The sequence below is a fragment of the Bombina bombina genome, chromosome 1, assembly GCF_027579735.1.
Source record: "Bombina bombina isolate aBomBom1 chromosome 1, aBomBom1.pri, whole genome shotgun sequence".
Lineage (NCBI taxonomy): Eukaryota > Metazoa > Chordata > Amphibia > Anura > Bombinatoridae > Bombina > Bombina bombina.
In genome coordinates this window covers 143,768,146-143,791,663 of record NC_069499.1, presented here as the reverse complement: position 1 = coordinate 143,791,663, position 23,518 = coordinate 143,768,146, and the positions used below count along the sequence as shown (strand labels likewise).

Sequence of the window (23,518 nt, the reverse complement as noted above, 5' to 3'; positions counted from 1 at the left end):
TGAAGGGTAGCATGATTAACAGTGACAGGGATAAGACTGAGGTACTAAACCAGTTCTTTTCTCCAGTATACACTAGAGAAATGAATGGGAGATACTTTGAAACAAACTACCTCTAGAGGATATCAGGAAAAAACTGGGTAATATTAAGGTAAAACTCCAGGCCCAGATAGAATACACCCAAGGGTTTTACGGGAACTTAGCACTGCTATATGTTCTTTTTAATATTTTATATTAATGACTTGGAGCAAGGATTAATTAGTTACATTTCTATTTTTGCAGATGATACAAAGTGTGTAAGGTCATTAGGTCAGGACAGGATGAACTTGCTTTACAAGGGGATCTACAAAAATTAGAAGAATGGGAAGGTAAATTGAAAATGAGATTTAATACTGGAAAATGCAAGGTTCTACATTTTGGAAGTAAAAATAAGCAATCTATTATTTAAATAGGACTAGATTTAGCCAAAGGCGGAAAGGGATTTGGGGGTAGTAATAGATAACGAGCTAAAGATGGGCACACGCTGCAGGGCAACGCTTCTAAGGCTAATAACATACTAGCATGTATGAAAAGAGGCATTGATGCAAGGGAGAAAAGTATAATTGTGTCACTATATAAATCCCTGGTAAGACCTCACCTTGAGCATGGAGTGCAGTTCTGGGGACCAATCTCAAAAAAAGACATTGCAGACTTAGAAAAAGTTCAGAGAAGGGCCACAAAGCGAATAAGGGGAATGGAGAATTTAAGCTACGAATAGAGGTTAGCCAAACTGGGTCTGTTTTCTCTAGAAAAAAAGGTGCTTGAGAGGTGACATGATTAATTTATATAAATATATTCAAGGCCCATAAACAGAGATGGCAGAAGCTCTGTTTATCTCCTGCAATGTAAATGTTTTTTTCACTGTAAAAGCAATGGAATTGTGGAACTCATTATCTGAAGATGTAGTAGATGCCAATACCTTGTATACATTTAAAATGGTTTAGATACATTTCTGGATAGAAACAGAATTCTAATAAATACAAAAATGTGGTTAACACAGAAAATAATATAAACTAAAATGTAAATCTGCAACAAAAGCCACACACAAATAGTGATAATAATACAGAACAATATGCAGGAATACATCACATTAGGTAGAGCTTCAACAGCTCAAGATAATTAGCTATACCTAATGCGCGTATTCTGGGTCTGCCTTCTATCTGAGGAGTGAAGATTTACTATAGAGAATTGAGTATTACTCTATGATGTTTTTCTTTCTATTCCTTTTGAGGAACATCGTTTGAACTATTTGTATTTGTGGGAATGTTTCCATTAAAGACTCTTTTCACTATATTCCGGCATATTGGTCTGTATTATTATCACTATTTGTATGTGGTTTTGGTTGCAGATTTACATTTTAGTTTATATTATTTTCTGTGTTAACCACATTTTTGTATTTATTAAAATTCAGGGATATGATTGCTTGTATTAAATGGGCCACCTTTTTAAATGGAATTAATTTAAGCTCAACTGGAGCTTTTTTGTAAGTATATTAAGAGTTGTATAGATTGAACTCGATGGACTTCTGTCTTTTTTTAACCTCATCTACTGTGTTACTATTTATATTCTGAAGCCACAATTCTTTCCTTGTTTGAGGAACGTTTTTAGAGGCTCCACCTGTAGTCTGCCATTGTTTTGGTGCCGACAGATCTCCTGCTGTTGTCTGCAATGGAGTGTTGCCGAGTTCCACCTTCGATCTAGAACCTTTCACTACTCATGAGGAGAATGCCTTTGGGGAGGTGAGATGTGTGATCCCTGCTTCTAGTCCTGTGGCTGTACAAAATGGACTAGAGTAGATGAACCCCAAACAAAATACACATCTAGGATATTACTAAAATAGATGGATGCACTAAGCAACTTCCGATATCCAGTTATATTTCCTAGGGCCTCACAATGTTAAAGGGAAAGTCAACACCAAAATTTGTGTTGTTTTAAAAGATAGATAATCCATTTATTACCCAGTCGTTAGTTTTGCATAACCAACACAGTTATAATAATACACCTTTTACCTCTGTGATTACCTTGTATCTAAGCCTCAGCAGACTGCCCCCTTATTTCAGTTCTTTTGACAGACTTGCATTTTAGCCAATCAGTGCTCACTCCTCGGTAAATTCCCTTGCATGAGCTCAATGGCATCTATATGAATTACATGAACTAACGCCCTCTAGAGGTGAAAAATGCATTTAGATTAGAGGCGGCCTTCAAGGTCTAAAAAATTAGCATATGAACCTCCTAGGTTTAGCTTTCAACTAAGAATACCAAGAGAACAGAGCAAAATTGGTGATAAAAGTAAATTGGAAAGTTGTTTAAAATTCCATGCCCTATCTGAATCATGAAAGTTTTTTTTGGACTTGACTGCCCCTTTAAAGCTCATTGTCAGTAATTCCAAGTTGACAATTTTATCTTTGTGTGACAGATTAGAATAATTATCCCCTTTTAGTTTAGAGCCTACTTCTCTGTTAAAGGGACATTATACACCAGATTTTTATTTGCATAAATGTTTTGTAGATGATCCATTTATATAGCCCATCTGGGAGTGGTTTTGTAAAAATGTATAGTCACGCTTATTTTTTTAAATAATATTGCGCTGATTTTCAGACTCCTAACCAAGCCCCAAAGTTTTAGATGTATACTGACTTCAAACCTTTTCTGTTTGTATAATGGGTATTTTCATATGCAGGGGATAGGGGGGGAGGTTCTGCTAGCAGCACCTTTCAGTGGATGTCCAAACTATTCTCATCAACAGAGCTAAATTGGGATCTTCAAAGTAAGTTTTTAAAAGGTTATATACTTGATTTGTATATCAGTATCTGTGCATATTATTCTTTATAGTAGTGTCTATTACATCCAAATTTGTGTATACTGCCCCTTGTCCAAAAGTGGCCTAATGAGAAGTTTGGAGGGTTTTGAATTTTGTTGGCACATATCATTTAAATACCATATGTTTTAGAAGTATATTTTTTTATCTTTGTAATAGTGAAAGCTGTAATATTTTCAGTTTAATGTTTTCCTTTTACATGGAGTAATATGGAGAATTCTAAAGTTTTGCATTTTAATGATTTCCCTGTATTCCATATTATCTGTATGCCCTAAGACAGGCCACTGATTCCTAGAATTTTATCCCTGGCTCCTAGATTTTTGGATTATTCTCCATATGGAAATACCACTGTCTGGATCCTAAAAGTGTGCCTGGCTCCTAAATATTCTTACTGGCTCCTAAATTTTAAACAGATTTGTCGGCCCCTGCCCTAAGATAAACCTGAATAGAAAAAAAATTAAATCATATATTCTAACAAATTTTATTTGTATACTAGAATGTTGTTTATCAAAACCAGAAATTGAAAATGCAAACCAATAAAGCTAAGTGTCATGAAGAGTAAAAAGTGTCAATCAGTACCACTGATTAATCATTTTACGTTATAATACACATTTTTCATGAGAGTTAGCTTTAAATATGGTTTAGTAAATCTTTTTACCACTTTAAAAACATATTAGTCTAAATCATATAATAATGAGTTTTGGAATACGAATGCGCAGTGTGCGGTGTGATCTGTGATGGCGTGCTCACTCCCATCTTTCTGAATTTCCTTTAAGATTTGGGATGAGCGTTCACTACTTGCTAGAGTGCTTGTGCATTCTGTATCATCCGGCAGGTCATCTTCGTCAAGCTCTTTACACTGTAATATCTCCTCTTTGGCTTTAGAACACACAACATTCATTCCTACACTAGAATTTGTAATGTTTTGATCTGTTATTGCCCTTGATCCAAAATTCTTTAGTTCCTTTTCACACTGTGACTCTGCAGTTACCAAAATGTCCTCCTGCTGCTCAACACAGTCACACACTTGACCAGATAAGTCCACAGTGTTTTTATCTTCAGCAGGTGACTTTTGAAGTTCGTCCTCTGTTACGGCAGCATTGTGTGTAATATTTAACTCAGCGTTTAGAGTATTTTTTATCTCAGCTAGATCTGCACTTTGTTCCTCTTTTTCTGTTTCTGGTTTCTGAGAGCAAAAATAAAATGTGACAGCATTTTAACAACTTCTAAATAGAAATGTGACAGAATATATTCTTTTATATATGTGTGCTAAGCACAATAGAGACTATGCTTGTTAAAGGGACACTATACACAAACATTTTCTTTCATGATTAAGGTAGAGAATATAATTTTAAACAACATTCCAATTTACTTCTATTACCTAATTTGCTTCATTCTTTAGATATACTTTAATGAAGAAATAGCGATGCACACGGTGAACCAATCACAGGAGGCATCTATGTGCAGCTACCAATCAGCAGCTACTAAGCATATCTAGATATGCTTTTCAGCAAAGAATATCAAGAGAATGAAGCAAAATAGATAATAGAAGTAAATTAGAAAGTTGTTTATAATTGTATGCTCTTACTAAATCATGAAAGAAAAAATTTGGGTTTCATGTCCCTTTAAGTGCTCAAACTCTATAGCCTCAGCACTCGATTCAAATAAAAAATGAAGTTCACATAAGATTGCTGTTTAGAAAAAAAAAAGTCTTTGCTTTTGCCTGTGCGATTTGGTAGACGTTTATACAGTCATTTTCAGAATGTGATTTTACAACAGGCTCTAGTCCATCATACAAGGACATTATAGTGAAAAAATGACATGCCCTAATTTGTTAGAGAGTGCAAGTTTTTCACTACTTGCCCTGGGACTCTGAATTAACCCCTGCAAAGAGGTTTAACAAATAAAAAAAAAAGTGTCAGCCAATTGGCAGAGGCACCAGCACAACACTACTAACCAATGGCTGTGAAGAACTTCAATACTCCAGAATAGAACTATGGGGTGAATGTATTAATGTGCGACCGGACATGAGACGATGTAGCGGATCATGTCCGCTGCACATCGATAAATGCCAACAGCATACACTGTCAGCATTTATCATTGCACAAGCAGTTCTTGTGAACTGCTGGTGCAATACTCCCCCTGCAGATTTGCGGCCAATCGACCGCTAGCAGGGGGTGTCAATCAACCCGATCATATTCGATCGGGTTGATTTCTGTCCGCCGCCTCAGAGCTTTAGACCGCTGCTTCATAACTTCTGTTTCCTGGCGAGCCTGAAACACGGGGCATCAAGCTCCATACAGAGCTTGATAAATTGACCCCTATGTGTTTAAACCCTTCCATATGAATGGTGAGAATGGGTTGTCATGCAGATCCGTTCTTGTCATGAAGGGGAATCACCCAATCAGTGGTGGTAATAGTGGATGGTACCCCTAGAGCTACATGGGAGTGCTGGTGATGTCACCACAAATGTGAGTGGTGACATCACAGAGAGGGTGGAACCAAGAACTGACAGGCAGGTAAGGGAGCTGAACATTTTCAATGTTATTTACTAAAATCTTAACAGAAATATATATATTTTTTTACATTTTTGTAGCAGCTATCCCACATGCCATGACATATAAATATAATAATGGTATAGTCTGAACCTGCTGAACAAATCTATCAGGTGTGTGGGTCACTTACAATAGTGTTTAAATGTAAGTAGCAAAAACAGCTCAAAATTGTGTTAGCACAGGGGTGTGAAATAGGCTTAGAAGCAACAGTGTTAGAAGGGTCATTATAGTGAAAAGACGACATGCACTCATTCATTAGAGCATGTAATTGTATTACTATCAGCCCTGCAAATCTATGCGTTTATCCCCAGCATACGGGTTAAACACAAAGGTAAAGTACCACTTGGGAGCTGCAGAAAACTGTTTGCCTGAGCAGAAACTGCAGGTCACCCAATCAGCAGCAGTAGTCACACAGCTGGGTTTTGCAACTGCTGCTGCTGATTGGCTCAACAGCAGTGCCCTGTGGCTCCCGAGCAGTACTCAACCTTTGTGTCTAATCTTTTGCGGGGGTTAAACACAAATTTACAGGGTCAAAACTTATAAAATTATATGCACTAACAAATGAAAAATGTGTATTTTTTTTCCTCTATAAATGGCCCTTAAACCCATTTGTGGAGGTTAAACACAAAGTTTCTGGGTTATGAAGAAATGACATATTTTTTACAAATTAGAACAATTTGTCCAATACAATGTCTATTTCAAAATATATAAGTATGGTGTAATCTGTACATCCGTTAAGGGGTGGCTTAGCAACGAAATACAACTTAAAGGGACATAAAAATACCCACATTATTGTATAGTTCTCCAAAGTAAGTGCGCATACGATTGGGGAATTTAACAGGACATGAAAGTCAAAACTAAAACTTTCATTAATCAGAGCATGTAAATGTAGTTTTAAGAAGACACTTTTAAATGCACTTCTATTATCAAATTTACTTTATTCTCTTGATATCCTTTGTTGAAAAGCATATGTACATATGCAGTAGCACTGTACTACTGTGGCTGCTGATTGGTGGCTACACCAATCTCGTCATAGGTTTGCCAGATGTGTTCAGTTACACACAGTTATATACAAGTAACAGTGCAACAATAAAACGCTCAAACACATCCGAGGATTTTCTTTCTGAACTTTTATGTCCCTGTAAAAGTGCAGATTGAGCGGGCAATTTTAAGACAAGGTTCAGTTTACTTCTATTCTAGAATTCATTTTGTTTTTTTCGTATAATTTGTTGGAAAATATACTTAGGTAGGCTCAGGAACAGCAATTAAAACACAAAAGAGGCGCCTCATAGGGTAACAACGTTTCAGTACATGTGATAGCAATATACAATAAAAATGTGCTGTACTAGTAGTGTATGAGCAGCAGGCTAGATGCCAGAAGCTTTCCAGCTGGACTAGACCCCAGGCAAGAAACGGTCTTCTTCTGAGCACACCACATCACCGCTTCCTGGTGTCAGGCAGAGGCTCCGCCTTTAATGATACTGGATGGAATAGCACACCCAATGCAGCTCCCAGCGAATCTCTAAATGAAAGAGCTATGGCTCCACCTCCCCAACACACCAATAAATTGAAGGAAAAAAGGTTTTCAAGCTTTATAGCATTTATTTATCCTTTACAGCTGTAAAGGATAAATAAATGCTATAAATGTATTATTATTATTATTATCGGTTATTTGTAGAGCGCCAACAGATTCCGCAGCGCTATAAACAAAGGGGGAGTACAACAAAACAATTATAGGGTAGAGGGCCCTGCCAAGAGTTGCACTGTTGTAGTTAGCATGTAAGCCTAAAAGTCCAGCTGTTTGTAGATCACCTTCTTAAGAGCTAAGGGGGTTCAGGGGATTGCAGTGGAGGAGAGGAACTGGTATTAGGAAAGGTTAGCGTAGGTTGTATGCGTCCCTGAACAGTAGAGTCTTTAGGGAGCACTTGAAGCTTTTAAAACTAGAAGAGAGTCTTGTGGAGCGAGGCAGAGAGTTCCACAAGATGGGAGCCAGTCTGGAGAAGTCCTGTAAACGGGAGTTTTTTCCTTCAATTTATTGGTGCTGTGGACTTCAGTTGTTACTACATTACAGAGTGGCGTTTGCAGTAGCCCTCCATCACGTGCATCAGGTGTGTGCTGTCTGTCATATGTGAACTGTCCAACACACCACACAGAGAGACATTGTGGAATAGAGCACTCCCGCCGGCGGTCTGACCACCTGAATCTGCTAAAAACACAAATGTGTCAAAAGTATAAAATCACGGCTCTATAAGTGCATAGTGCATGGTCCAAAGTACAGAGGTTTTTTACCTGGCGTCCAGCCGACTACTCCAGTTATCCAGCCTGTTACACAAGCACTACTGGTTGTGCCCAGCATATAATGAGCTGCCCCTTTTTATTGCTATCACATGTACTGTTCTCCCTAGGACCATTTTAATGAGTGCACCACCCAGCTGCTTTTACTGACCATGATAATGTAAGCAATAAATATTGAAGAATTTTAATATTAGCTGAATTTAGCTTCTTTTTGCCTAAAATTCAGCTAATATTAAAATTCTTCAATATGTATTGCTTAAATTATCATTAAATGTTAAATTATGTAATTAATTTGTGCTTTAGATAACAGATAATGTTATTTATTTATTAGAACTATTACACCCCCCCCTCCCCACTGTGAAACGTTATGACCCTATGAGGCCCCTCTTTTGTGTTTTTATGTCACTTCAGCGGACGGTGCTCCAGTATCGGTCTTCAGAGTGCTGCCTCAGTGGTCCAAGGATTCTCACAGTATAAGGACATTTATAGAACTTTTTCTTGCTTATTGGGTATATTTGGGACTCTAGCCTGCAATTCTTTTTAACCATTTATAGATTTTGTATATCTATACATTATTTGTTCAGGAGCAGCAATGCACTGCACATTCACTGGTGGCTATGTACATATGCCTCTTGTCATTGGTTCACCAGACGTGTTCACCTGGGTCCCAGTATGCTTTCCTGATTTGAAGCTGACATTAAGGGGTTGATTTATCAAACCCTTTCAGCAGGCTTTGCCTGCCTACGACTACAGGTTCTCACGAAAGAACCTGCAGTCCGTTTTGAACAAGCAGTGGTCATTAGACCGCTGCTTTCCTAACCTTTCGCCACCTGTTAGGTGGCAAAAGGTTAGGAAAAGGTTCAGAAAATGTTAGGAAAAGGTTTGCTGCGGCGGACAGGGGCGCGTATGTATGCGTCCCTGTCCGCCGCAGCTTGATAAATCGACCCCTTACCATATGACTACGTAACCCCTTTGCTGGGGTTAAACACAGTTATATTCACACAGCAGTGCAAGAATGCAATGCTCTAACACAGTAGTACTTTTTTTACTTTTATATCCATTTATTTATATTCCCCATTAGAAACTCAGGTTTATACGTCCAGTGCATCCATCTATACACTGTTATTTTCTATATAAATAAAAATGAATAAACTTTGTAAAAACATAATTTATGTAAGAACTTACCTGATAAATTCATTTCTTTCATATTAACAAGAGTCCATGAGCTAGTGACGTATGGGATATACATTCCTACCAGGAGGGGCAAAGTTTCCCAAACCTTAAAATGCCTATAAATACACCCCTCACCACACCCACAAATCAGTTTAACGAATAGCCAAGAAGTGGGGTGATAAGAAAAAGTGCGAAGCATATAAAATAAGGAATTGGAATAATTGTGCTTTATACAAAAAAATCATAACCACCACAAAAAAGGGTGGGCCTCATGGACTCTTGTTAATATGAAAGAAATGAATTTATCAGGTAAGTTCTTACATAAATTATGTTTTCTTTCATGTAATTAACAAGAGTCCATGAGCTAGTGACGTATGGGATAATGACTACCCAAGATGTGGATCTTTCCACACAAGAGTCACTAGAGAGGGAGGGATAAAATAAAGACAGCCAATTCCTGCTGAAAATAATCCACACCCAAAATAAAGTTTAACAAAAAACATAAGCAGAAGATTCAAACTGAAACCGCTGCCTGAAGAACTTTTCTACCAAAAACTGCTTCAGAAGAAGAAAATACATCAAAATGGTAGAATTTAGTAAAAGTATGCAAAGAAGACCAAGTTGCTGCTTTGCAGATCTGGTCAACCGAAGCTTCATTCCTAAACGCCCAGGAAGTAGATACTGACCTAGTAGAATGAGCTGTAATTCTTTGAGGCGGAGTTTTACCCGACTCAACATAGGCAAGATGAATTAAAGATTTCAACCAAGATGCCAAAGAAATGGCAGAAGCTTTCTGGCCTTTCCTAGAACCAGAAAAGATAACAAATAGACTAGAAGTCTTACGGAAAGATTTCGTAGCTTCAACATAATATTTCAAAGCTCTAACAACATCCAAAGAATGCAATGATTTCTCCTTAGAATTCTTAGGATTAGGACATAATGAAGGAACCACAATTTCTCTACTAATGTTGTTGGAATTCACAACTTTAGGTAAAAATTCAAAAGAAGTTCGCAACACCGCCTTATCCTGATGAAAAATCAGAAAAGGAGACTCACACGAAAGAGCAGATAATTCAGAAACTCTTCTAGCAGAAGAGATGGCCAAAAGGAACAAAACTTTCCAAGAAAGTAATTTAATGTCCAATGAATGCATAGGTTCAAACGGAGGAGCTTGAAGAGCTCCCAGAACCAAATTCAAACTCCAAGGAGGAGAAATTGACTTAATGACAGGTTTTATACGAACCAAAGCTTGTACAAAACAATGAATATCAGGAAGAATAGCAATCTTTCTGTGAAAAAGAACAGAAAGAGCAGAGATTTGTCCTTTCAAAGAACTTGCGGACAAACCCTTATCCAAACCATCCTGAAGAAATTGTAAAATTCTCGGTATTCTAAAAGAATGCCAAGAAAAATGATGAGAAAGACACCATGAAATATAAGTCTTCCAGACTCTATAATATATCTCTCGAGATACAGATTTACGAGCCTGTAACATAGTATTAATCACGGAGTCAGAGAAACCTCTATGACCAAGAATCAAGCGTTCAATCTCCACACCTTTAAATTTAAGGATTTCAGATCCGGATGGAAAAAAGGACCTTGTGATAGAAGGTCTGGTCTTAACGGAAGAGTCCATGGCTGGCAAGATGCCATCCGGACAAGATCCGCATACCAAAACCTGTGAGGCCATGCCGGAGCTATTAGCAGAACAAACGAGCATTCCCTCAGAATCTTGGAGATTACTCTTGGAAGAAGAACTAGAGGCGGAAAGATATAGGCAGGATGATACTTCCAAGGAAGTGATAATGCATCCACTGCCTCCGCCTGAGGATCCCGGGATCTGGACAGATACCTGGGAAGTTTCTTGTTTAGATGAGAGGCCATCAGATCTATCTCTGGGAGCCCCCACAATTGAACAATCTGAAGAAATACCTCTGGGTGAAGAGACCATTCGCCCGGATGCAACGTTTGGCGACTGAGATAATCCGCTTCCCAATTGTCTACACCTGGGATATGAACCGCAGAGATTAGACAGGAGCTGGATTCCGCCCAAACCAAAATTCGAGATACTTCTTTCATAGCCAGAGGACTGTGAGTCCCTCCTTGATGATTGATGTATGCCACAGTTGTGACATTGTCTGTCTGAAAACAAATGAACGATTCTCCCTTCAGAAGAGGCCAAAACTGAAGAGCTCTGAAAATTGCACGGAGTTCCAAAATATTGATCGGTAATCTCACCTCCTGAGATTCCCAAACTCCTTGTGCCGTCAGAGATCCCCACACAGCTCCCCAACCTGTGAGACTTGCATCTGTTGAAATCACAGTCCAGGTCGGAAGAACAAAAGAAGCCCCCTGAATTAAACGATGGTGATTTGTCCACCACGTTAGAGAGTGTCGAACAATCGGTTTTAAAGATATTAATTGAGATATCTTCGTGTAATCCCTGCACCATTGGTTCAGCATACAGAGCTGAAGAGGTCGCATGTGAAAACGAGCAAAGGGGATCGCATCCGATGCAGCAGTCATAAGACCTAGAATTTCCATGCATAAGGCTACCGAAGGGAATGATTGTGACTGAAGGTTTCGACAAGCTGTAATCAATTTTAGACGTCTCTTGTCTGTTAAAGACAGAGTCATGGACACTGAATCTATCTGGAAACCCAGAAAGGTTACCCTTGTTTGAGGAATCAAAGAACTTTTTGGTAAATTGATCCTCCAACCATGATCTTGAAGAAACAACACAAGTCGATTCGTATGAGACTCTGCTAAATGTAAAGACGGAGCAAGTACCAAGATATCGTCCAAATAAGGAAATACCACAATACCCTGTTCTCTGATTACAGACAGAAGGGCACCGAGAATCTTTGTGAAAATTCTTGGAGCTGTAGCAAGGCCAAACGGTAGAGCCACAAATTGGTAATGCTTGTCTAGAAAAGAGAATCTCAGGAACTGATAATGATCTGGATGAATCGGAATATGCAGATATGCATCCTGTAAATCTATTGTGGACATATAATTCCCTTGCTGAACAAAAGGCAATATAGTCCTTACAGTTACCATCTTGAACGTTGGTATTCTTACATAACGATTCAATAATTTTAGATCCAGAACTGGTCTGAAGGAATTCTCCTTCTTTGGTACAATGAAGAGATTTGAATAAAACCCCATCCCCTGTTCCGGAACTGGAACTGGCATAATTACTCCAGCCAACTCTAGATCTGAAACACAATTCAGAAATGCTTGAGCTTTCACTGGATTTACTGGGACATGGGAAAGAAAAAATCTCTTTGCAGGAGGTCTCAACTTGAAACCAATTCTGTACCCTTCTGAAACAATGTTCTGAAACCAAAGATTGTGAACAGATTTGATCCAAATTTCTTTGAAAAAACGTAACCTGCCCCCTACCAGCTGAACTGGAATGAGGGCCGTACCTTCATGTGAACTTAGAAGCAGGCTTTGCCTTTCTAGCAGGCTTGGATTTATTCCAGACTGGAGATGGTTTCCAAACTGAAACTGCTCCTGAGGACGAAGGATCAGGCTTTTGTTCTTTGTTGAAACGAAAGGAACGAAAACGATTGTTAGCCCTGTTTTTACCTTTAGATTTTTTATCCTGTGGTAAAAAAGTTCCTTTCCCACCAGTAACAGTTGAAATAATAGAATCCAACTGAGAACCAAATAATTTGTTTCCCTGGAAAGAAATGGAAAGTAGAGTTGATTTAGAAGCCATATCAGCATTCCAAGTCTTAAGCCATAAAGCTCTTCTGGCTAAGAAAGCCAGAGACATAAATCTAACATCAACTCTAATAATATCAAAAATGGCATCACAGATGAAATTATTAGCATGCTGGAGAAGAATAATAATATCATGAGAATCACGATTTGTTACTTGTTGCGCTAGAGTTTCCAACCAAAAAGTTGAAGCTGCAGCAACATCAGCCAATGATATAGCAGGTCTAAGAAGATTACCTGAACATAGATAAGCTTTTCTTAGAAAAGATTCAATTTTTCTATCTAAAGGATCCTTAAACGAGGTACCATCTGACGTAGGAATGGTAGTACGTTTAGCAAGGGTAGAAATAGCCCCATCAACTTTAGGGATTTTGTCCCAAAATTCTAACCTGTCAGGCGGAACAGGATATAATTGCTTAAAACGTTTAGAAGGAGTAAATGAATTACCCAATTTATCCCATTCCTTAGCAATTACTGCAGAAATAGCATTAGGAACAGGAAAGACTTCTGGAATAACCGCAGGAGCTTTAAAAACCTTATCCAAACGTATAGAATTAGTATCAAGAGGACTAGAATCCTCTATTTCTAAAGCAATTAGTACTTCTTTAAGTAAAGAGCGAATAAATTCCATCTTAAATAAATATGAAGATTTATCAGCATCAATCTCTGAGACAGAATCCTCTGAACTAGAAGAGTCCAAAGAATCAGAATGATGGTGTTCATTTAAAAATTCATCTGTAGAGAGAGAAGATTTAAAAGACTTTTTACGTTTACTAGAAGGAGAAATAACAGACAAAGCCTTCTTTATGGATTCAGAAACAAAATCTCTTATGTTATCAGGAACATTCTGCACCTTAGATGTTGAGGGAACTGCAACAGGCAATGGTACATCACTAAAGGAAATATTATCTGCTTTAACAAGTTTGTCATGACAATTAATACAAACAACAGCTGGAGAAATAGCTACCAAAAGTTTACAGCAGATACACTTAGCTTTGGTAGATCCAGCAGGCAGTGGTTTTCCTGTAGTATCTTCTGGCTCAGATGCAACGTGAGACATCTTGCAATATGTAAGAGAAAAAACAACATATAAAGCAAAATAAATCAAATTCCTTATAAGACAGTTTCAGGAATGGGAAAAAAATGCCAAACATCAAGCTTCTAGCAACCAGAAGCAAATGAAAAATGAGACTGAAATAATGTGGAGACAAAAGCGACGCCCATATTTTTTGGCGCCAAATAAGACGCCCACATTATTTGGCGCCTAAATGCTTTTGGCGCCAAAAATGACGCCACATCCGGAACGCCGACATTTTTGGCGCAAAATAACGTCAAAAAAATGACGCAACTTCCGGCGACACGCATGACGCCGGAAACGGAAATGAATTTTTGCGCCAAAAAAATCCGCGCCAAAAATGACGCAATAAAATGAAGCATTTTCAGCCCCCGCGAGCCTAACAGCCCACAGGGAAAAAAGTCAAATTTTTGAGGTAAGACAAAATATGAAAATTTAAAGCATAATCCCAAATATGAAACTGACTGTCTGGAAATAAGGAAAGTTGAACATTCTGAGTCAAGGCAAATAAATGTTTGAATACATATATTTAGAACTTTATAAATAAAGTGCCCAACCATAGCTTAGAGTGTCACAGAAAATAAGACTTACTTACCCCAGGACACTCATCTACATGTTTGTAGAAAGCCAAACCAGTACTGAAACGAGAATCAGTAGAGGAAATGGTAAATATAAGAGTATATCGTCGATCTGAAAAGGGAGGTAAGAGATGAATCTCTACGACCGATAACAGAGAACCTTATGAAATAGACCCCGTAGAAGGAGATCACTGCATTCAATAGGCAATACTCTCCTCACATCCCTCTGACATTCACTGCACGCTGAGAGGAAAACCGGGCTCCAACTTGCTGCGGAGCGCATATCAACGTAGAATCTAGCACAAACTTACTTCACCACCTCCCTTGGAGGCAAAGTTTGTAAAAACTGATTTGTGGGTGTGGTGAGGGGTGTATTTATAGGCATTTTAAGGTTTGGGAAACTTTGCCCCTCCTGGTAGGAATGTATATCCCATACGTCACTAGCTCATGGACTCTTGTTAATTACATGAAAGAAATAATGAATATATGTTCTAACCCAAAGAAGTAAAAATAAACAAATTCAATTAATTCTTACACTTATCCTGATATGGGTTCTTTCCTCTGTCATTTCAAGAACCTCAAAAGATAGCTGGTCACCTTGATTTGTCAAAGCAGAAAGTGGTTGTTGAAGAGGTTCTTCCATTAATTCTTGAATGGTCTCTTCACTGATAAATTTTCTTTCCTTTAGGTAAAAAATAAAAATAATTGACATGACACAAAGACAAAAAACTTAAAGGACCAGTAAATACAACAGATTTACATAATCTGAACTTAAACTGAGTAGTAGATTTTGTTTCTGACAAATTTCAAAGCTGTGTCTTTGTCCACTCCTTCTGTACCATGTGACAGCCATCAGCCAATTACAAATGCATATATACGTATATTCTGTGAATTATTGCACATGGAGCTGGTGACTTAAAAAGTGTAATTATAAAAAGACGGTGCACAATTTGTTAATGGAAGTAAATTGGAAAGTTGTGTGCTTTGTCTGGATCATGAAAGTTTAATTTCAACTTGAGTGTCCCTTTAAAATGACATAAAACTCCTTGTAATTAAAAGACATTTGGATTGTCTTACTTTAAAATAGCATATCAGCCAAGTAAACACTAAAACATAAACAAACTGCTTGTTTTCAAGAGCCAAACCCCACCCACCATTTGTCATATTTGGAGTAGACAAGCTTAGTCAGGGTAATTATATATCTTTTCCCCTTATTTCTCTCTTAATCAACATCACATAAAAAACCCATAAAGTTTGTGATGTTTCATGTATGCACGTAGTGACGTTACAAAGGGGCAGAACCGGGAAGCTCAGTTTAGCTGCATGGGGGGGAGGTTCTTCAATCCCCTCGATCTCAGCTCCCATAGCAGCTACAAACCTCCAAGACCCCTCATATGAAAGAGAATCACCCGCAGTAACACACAGCAGATCACTTAAAAATAAAGTAGAAAAAACATATGGGGATTTCTGTTATGTGTAGTGACCCCTAATAAATTTTATTTTCTAGTTGACAAGTGCCTCTCTCAAAAAAAGCTATGAATTTTATCTATTTAGGGAGGTGATCGCTGTGGTAACAGTAAACACCTTGCAAGAAAAAAAGTACTTTTATTTTTGTACTGAACAATGGGGCCTCTCTATTCTATATTAGAACCCCAAAATCCTGTATGGGCCCCTATTTCACATGTGACTATTCATGATGACAATTTAGTAAGGTGATCAAAGTAACAGCAGTGGTCACTTGGCCATTTTCAGTATTATTTATTATTATTATTATACTTCATTTATAAAGTGCCAACATATTCCGCAGCCTGTCCTTGGGTACAATTCATTTAAATAAAACAATGTTATAAAACTTGTAAGAGACAGGACAACATTTTACAAACACATACAGGAGGAATTGAGGGCCCTATTCCAGTGGGAACTTACAATCTAGAAGGGTAGGAGGTTGAGGACTGCAAGATTGAAGAAAGATGTTAATACAGAGTTAGATGAGGGAATTGTTAGGTAAGTGAAATTAATTTATTATTGAGTTGGGTAGTAGGCTTCTCTGAACAAAAGCGTCTTCAGGGAGCATTTAAAGGAAGAAAGATTAGGGGAAAGCCTGACAGGACGAGGGAGAGTGTTCCAGAGGGTAGGTGCTGCCCGACAGAAGTCCTGCAGTCTAGCATGAGAGGAGGTGATAGTCGCGGATGCAAGGAGTAGGTCATTGTTGGATCTTAGTGGGCGGGCTGGAGTATACTTGTTCATTAGAGAGCGGCGTTGGTGAGAGCTTTGTATGTACTGGTGAGAAATTTGACTTTAATTCTGCTGTGAATGGGGAGCCAATGAAGGGACTCACAGAGAGGTGCAGCAGATACAGAGCGATGGGAAAGGTGGATTAGCCTGGCAGAGGCATTTAGGATGGATTAAAGGGGGGAGAGGCGGGAAAGAGGAAGGCCAGTAAGTAGGTTATTGCAGTAGTCAAGTCGGGAAATAACAAGGGAGTGGATTATTTGCTTTGTGATGTCAGCGCTCAGAAAAGGACAAATCTTGGAAATAGTGCGTAGGTGGTTGCGTCAGGATGAAGAAAGCGATTAGATGTGGGGGACGAAGGATAGATTTGAGTCAAGTGTAACTCCGAGGCAGCAGACTTGGGGAATGGGGAGATGGTGATGCCGTCAACAGAGATAGAAAATTCAGAAGTCGGCGTAGAGCTTGAGGTGGGGGATTAGAAGGAGCTCATTCTTGAACATGTTAATCTTTAGGTGGTGAGAGGCCATCCAGGAAGAAATACCAGATAAGCAGTTGCTGACATGAGAAAGGACAGCAGGAAATTTACCCATTTACTAAAAATTTAAGAAAAAAAATATACAGTTTTTTTTTTTACAGTTTTTGCCGCAGCTATCTCATATGGCATGAATTATAAATGTAATAATGGTATATTGTGAATCCGTTGGGACTGCTGAAAAAATATATACATTTGTGTGGGTCATTCACTGAAATTCTATTTACAATAATGTTTAAATGTAGGTAGCACAAAAGCTCAAAATTGGCTAAGCACTATGGTGAAAAAGGCTTAGCAGCGAAAGGGTTAAGTTATAAATAAAATACAATTAGCCTTGAAAAGTTTGCAATGTGCCTCCTTATATGATATAATAACATGATAAGGGGACAAATCACATCTTTCTTTATTTTAATATGCATAATTAAACATTTTATTGTATAATATTAAGATGTTTACTGTATCTTTTAGCAATGAACGTTACATATAAATGGTCTGTTTCAGCTACTATACTAGAATCATGATTAAAGGGAAATGAAACCCAAATGTTTTCTTTTATGATTCAGATAGAGCTTACATTCCTGCTTTTCAAATAAAGATACCAAGAGAACGAAGAAAAAATGATAATAGGAGTAAATTAGAAAGTCGCTTAAAATTGCATGCTCTATCTGAATCATGAAATAAAAAAAAAATTAGACTCAGTCGGGCTTGTTGCCGACGTCACCTTCCTGCAGTCTGCAGATAGCTTGAGTCACGCACGTGCGCAGCGCAAGTGATCTCCCAGGCAGGCCAGACGGCAATCCGATTTTGCAGTGGCGGTGTGACGCTGAAGAGATGAAACCGTGAAGAGGGAGCAAGAGCAGCCCTGGAAGGGTGGTAAAGAAGACAGTGATTATGCGGAAGGCTCAGTGAGGTGCTCAGGAGTCCGCTCTTGATCTTTCTGGCACTGCTTTCAGCATTTATTTACCGTGTCAGAGTGAAGTGACATCAAAATCAGAAGAGCATCATACAGGGAGGTAGCTAGTTACACTGAACTCTGTCTCCTCCCTTCCCCTCCTACTTCACACCCCAAGTGTACAGGAAGATAACAGACAGCACCGCTGCTATAGCTGTGATTTCTACAACGTATTTGCTGCTACACTTAAAAAAGTTTGTTTGGAGTAAAACTGACTGCTAATCATGTACAACACGGTCACCTATTTTATTTCCAGAAACATAAAAATTGCTCTGAACAAAATAATGTATGTGTCAACGTATGCAACAGTACATGATAGTTGTTTGTACATCAAATAAAAACAATAGCTTATTGGCATTAAAAAGGGGCTCAGGTGGTTGTTTTTGCTTGAATATAAAGAGAGCGAAATTCCAGTGGGAACATTTGCCTCCTTTTTAATCCCCAGCCCTGTAGATGTACAGTCTACTTTGTATTTTTAAGGCAGCTTATTAACTAAAAACAATTCATGGGCAGTAAGCTACCTATATTTATAATTGGAAAATACTTTGTCTGGAGGATACTATATATCCAATATTCACTGTAGTTTTCTATAGTGCTTTCTATAGCAGGATTCTGAGTGCCTAGGGCAGCACAAAACCTAAATATGCCACTGTGCATGAATATTAAATGCTGATGGAACCAAAACTCAATGAAAATTGCAAATGCTTGAATATTAAACACTGATGGAATGAGAAGATATAGCGTTTTTCAAAATGTTTAAAGCCACTTTCTCTTTAATCTTTAAAAAAGTTAATGAACACATTGCAGAAGGGTAGAGCTGCTTATTTGTGAATAAAGGTAACCACGCAATCTCAACTAATTCATTATCAGAATATATATCATTTAAGTTAAAGGGATAGAAAGGTAAAAATAGGATAGAAAGGGATAGAAAGGTAAAAATAACTTTTATTGAGTGCTACCAATAAAAGTTATTACTGTTTTCAGCAGCATACTCACATATGCTTCGAGGGCCCATGCACTAGTATTCAAGTTCAGTGAGCTGGCTATGGAGTATATTGCTGCTGTAAAGACTTAGGGCGAGATTATGAGTGGAGCGCTAACAGTTACATGCAAGTGAAAAAGGGTTTATCAAAGCTGTTTGCACGCATCAGGCTTTTTGCTCATATTACAAGTTGAAAGTAAACTTGATTGCAATTGAAATTAACGCGTCGGCTTAATGCAAGCTCAGAACTCTGGTTAACTGTTTTGTAAAACAAAAAAGTGCCACAAAACACATAAAACATGCAATAGAAAGTACAGTTACACTCATAATAACACCATCTAATAAAAAAACAAAAACAATATTCTACAAAAAAAAATTATTAGCTCAAAGATATGAGGTCCCAGGTATTATAGAGAAAAGGCAGGCAAAGGGCTTTAACGTTGAGATACATACATATACATGTCTAAAGATATATTTATGTGTGTACATAAAATATAGGTATAGATATATATTGTACCAAAATACTATGATATATGTAGAAATATGTATTTATGAATAAATAGAAAATATTCTGTTATTTGAAGAACATTGGAATGTGAAATATGCATATTTTAATGTTAGCGTACTTAAGAATATGCAGTCGTGTTAGGCTTTTTATGCTTGTCAGGTTAGCGCGAGAGAAAAAACGGTTTACTTTCAACTTGTTATACGAGCGCTACCCGACGCACGTAAAAATCTTACTTCTATCGCAGTTAACGCTCGAGCGAGAGTGTTAAATATTGCTCCATTTGTAATCTGGCCCTTAAGAGGGACATTGCAGCCAATCCTGGAATTTACATGGCTGCATTTCAGTTTAGAATTGAAGCATTTTTGTTGTATACATGTATTAGCAAAAATGCTTCTAATAAACGCTATAGCTGTTTCAAATGTGTATTTTTAAGTATGCACCGGGCACAATCATTTTAAACACAGCACTTGCTCAGAGTAATGACTCAGTTTATTAATTGCTGACATGATACAAACCCTACTGATGCTCTAAGCAACTGCAGTATTTAAAATGCTGGTGCACTGAGAATATCCAGCTATGTTTAACATGCACGTGCAGAGAAAAATGCTAACACTAAAACACAGATAACTTTTACTAGAAGCAATTTTGCAAATACTGTATGTTTCTAATCAATGATGTAATTCATCTATGTGCATTTAAATTTTGATCGGCAAGTCCCTTTGTGTCATACAAGCCATTGCTGACTGAGGAGGTGTAGGCACTGGTGCCCAGGCCCTCACAGAATATGTGAGTAAGGTGCTGAAAAACATTAATACAGTTTACTAAAATCATTTTTGCTAATGGAAGTTCTATTTAAAACTGAAATGCACCCATGCACAATTAATTTGATCCCTTTAAGAATCAATGTTGGATGCTCTAAAGCTCTCTGGTCTAGTGAGATTATCTAAGCAGTACAGTAAGGTCCATCAAAGAATTTTAGAAAGGCAAATGTTAGATTGAGAGCCGTTTATCTAGCTATGCAGAGGTCTAGATGTGAAATAGAGATGCATACGTTTCAATATAATGCTCCAAAAATGACCTAAAACGTTTGTGTGATTTCTCTCCATACCAGCAAGCTTCTGATCATCAGGCTCCTAGTAATGTTTTTGGTTCTCTTTCACACTTGTTTATTTTAAATTATGACAATGTTTCGGTTGAATTTTGTATTGATCATCTTAAATGACAAAATATATATATAAAAAAATCAATACCTGTAAGTGGTCCTTGTTGTTGCCATAATATATCTTTTCCCAAAGTCCAAAGCTTTCACTTGATTTTGTCAGTCCTATAACTGCATTATATTTAGAGATACTAACAGAGTTTTCAATGTCATTGACTTTTTGTGAGGCTTGAAACTGCAGAATCAAAATATAATGGCCACTTGCATGCTTTGTAGAAAAAGAAATCTGATACTGATCGATGCCCACTTCTGTCTCTATAGTGCTTTCCTCTATGTCTTTAACATGTATAATTAAAGTTAGTGATGTGGTATCTTGTGTACATGTGAAAGTAGGACACACACTTTCAGCTAAGGTATTTTCTTTATCAATATTCCCTTGTAATCCTGACAGTGCTACTGGTAATAAGGTTTCGGTTTTCCCTGTATAAACCTTATCTGATGATGTTGTTGCTTCTCCAATAGATTCAGAGTTTGCTTCTTGTGCTCTGTGACCATCACTGTATATCTTATTGCATGGGTCACATATTGCTGTTTCCCCAATAGATACGCAGATTGCTCCTTTTGCGTTTTCATTACTTGGTAAAGTATTGCATGGCTTATGTATTGCTGTTTCTGAAACAGACTGAAGGGCTGATCCCTGTGTTTTATCATCATCACTTGATATGATATTGGATGGCTTACATATTGCTGTTTTTTCAACAGACTGAGAAATCCCTTCTAGTGAGTTATCACCATCACAGAATAAGGTAGTTGATGAATTACATGTTGTATCTAGTACTTTCTCATTACCATTGGAAAAGGTATTGGATGGTTTATCACATGATGTTTCCCCAGTGGTTTCAGAAGTTGCTTCTGATGTTTTTTCATCATGATTTGCTAATGTTTCTAATGGCTTACATCCTATTGTTTCACCAGAAGACTCAGATGTTGTCTCTGTTACTATTCCAACATCAGTTGACAAGGTACTGGGTGACTTACATACTCCTGTTATTGCAATTTCTTTAACAGATTCTGAGATAGCATCGTGTACCTTTTCATAATCACAGAATAATTTACTGGATGGCTTACATGCTGAATGGCATTCACTTTCTTCATTTCCCGAATTCTTAGCCACCAACTGATTTGGAAGTGCTTCATTGGTCTCATCTTCTATTGTCTCTGACTCCTGACCCTGCATTTGAATCTGATAATTCTCCTGAACTACAGGCACAGTAATGACTAGCTGTTTTTTGGCCTTGTTGAACTGTGCTTTGCCTTTATTTTCATCTACAGGATATGGAAGTGTTAGCTGCAGCTTATAAGCAGGCGTTTCAGACTCTAAGCTTAGCTGCTTACCTGCAATGTCAAGAGAGACATCTGCAGATGACTTCACTAATGGCAAATCTATAGTTATTACCAGTTCTTTGGGTATTGGGCTGGGCGTAGAGTCTCTAGAACCTCTATAATCTTGTAGATCCACATATGTTCTATGTCGAATTGTATAATGTGGCACAGTAGCTTCAGCTTTAAGTGTTGCATCCCTTTTATCCCCGGCAACAGAATTCAGTTTGCTCTCTTTAAGTGGTTTTGTACAAGTTTTCCTTCCTGCTGGATCTGCTATACCTGGAGAACCATAAGGATAGGGAAAATATAAAGGATTATTTGGATCCTCTGGTTTCTGAGTGACACCAGGGCGAGGTTTGCGAAGAACAGATGCTTGTGGAACACCTTTATATTTCACGCTCAATGTTTTAACATTTTTGTGATCAAGTTCGACATTAAACTGCTTAGATACTGCCTCCAATGCAGTAGAATCAACCATTTTCTTAAACTTTTCATTCTTACTTGCTATATACAGAGTGTCTGGGTGGAAAACCACGTCATAAATCATATGCTTGTTGCCCCCTTTTCCTAGATCTTCTTTGCCAGGTGCTAGGCTGTATGGTAGAGCCCAGTGCTGCCCAGCATGTTTTCCCCTCTCTCTCCCAGGTTTACATTCAGGCTTCTGAATAAGCTCATTACTGCAGATGTTGAGGTAACATGTTTGGACGCCGTCTATACTTGTCAGAAGGACATGGCCGGGTTGAGGATGGATGAACTGAATGTCCATTCCTCTTTCCTGTTCCATGAGTGAAATCTCCTCCTCGTATTTTCTACGGTTCTCTGGGTCGTTAATTTCCTCAGCATACTGCAAGAACATCTCCCGAAACTTCTCATCTTTAAAGGCATTGCTGAATCGATCCAATTCATCGGCACTTAAATTCAGCTCTTCCAGATTCGCTGCCATGCTTGTATTCGAATCTAGCGACGGTTTCCAAGGAAACCAGAAACAACGCTTCCTTACAGCGCGCTTAGTGATGAGGTAGGGCGTTCTCACAGGCTAAAGTAAGATCACGTGGTACGGAAAAAAGTGGTACCAGGAAGTGTTTAAGACAAGTAAACAGTATTCTGCAACAATGGGACTAGGAATGACAGGCGTTTAATATACACTAAATTAGTGTAAAATAACCAGACTGAAAATGTCCTAATATAGACATTGTAGTGAGGGGGGACTAGGAATGACAGGATTGATACTAATCAGTGTAAAATAACCAGATTTTCTAGAACCATTTTAGAGAGGTGTGAAACCGTTGCATGTAAAACAATGGCAAAAACATAGGATTAGCAAAAGTATTTCCTTCAGATCTTATGGCTGATCAATGTGCAGCCGTTATCACATTAACAAACAGATCATTTGCTCGTGCTCCCTAAATGTACTGTACCAATTATTTTACGTGTCTGCTCAAGATAGGATATTTTTAGCAATTTAAAGGGATATTGAACCCAATTTTTTTCTTTCATGATTCAGATAGAGC

At 38.0% G+C, this 23,518-nt stretch overlaps 1 protein-coding gene across 1 annotated transcript; it reads right to left on the bottom strand.

Moving 5' to 3' along the window:
* Window positions 1-3,319: 3,319 nt before the first annotated feature.
* On the bottom strand, window positions 3,320-22,962 carry DNAAF2 (dynein axonemal assembly factor 2). Its single transcript, XM_053697664.1, has 3 exons — window positions 20,716-22,962; window positions 14,795-14,941; window positions 3,320-4,040 (listed from the first exon to the last, which is right to left on the bottom strand). The coding sequence occupies exons 1-3, from the start codon at window positions 22,948-22,950 to the stop codon at window positions 3,528-3,530; spliced, it is 2,895 nt and encodes a 964-aa protein (XP_053553639.1). The 5' UTR covers window positions 22,951-22,962; the 3' UTR covers window positions 3,320-3,527.
* Between the last annotated feature and the right edge of the window lie 556 nt (window positions 22,963-23,518).

Bases quoted from the DNA above. Each gene is read 5' to 3' on its own strand.
- DNAAF2 (XM_053697664.1), bottom strand. From the start codon at position 22,950: ATGGCAGCGAATCTGGAAGAGCTGAATTTAAGTGCCGATGAATTGGAT. The intron at 14,942-20,715 runs GTATTGATTTTT...TTTTACCTAAAG, and splicing joins ACAACAAGGACCACTTACAG to GAAAGAAAATTTATCAGTGA. The intron at 4,041-14,794 runs GTAAGAATTAAT...TTTTGCTCTCAG, and splicing joins GAACCCATATCAGGATAAGT to AAACCAGAAACAGAAAAAGA.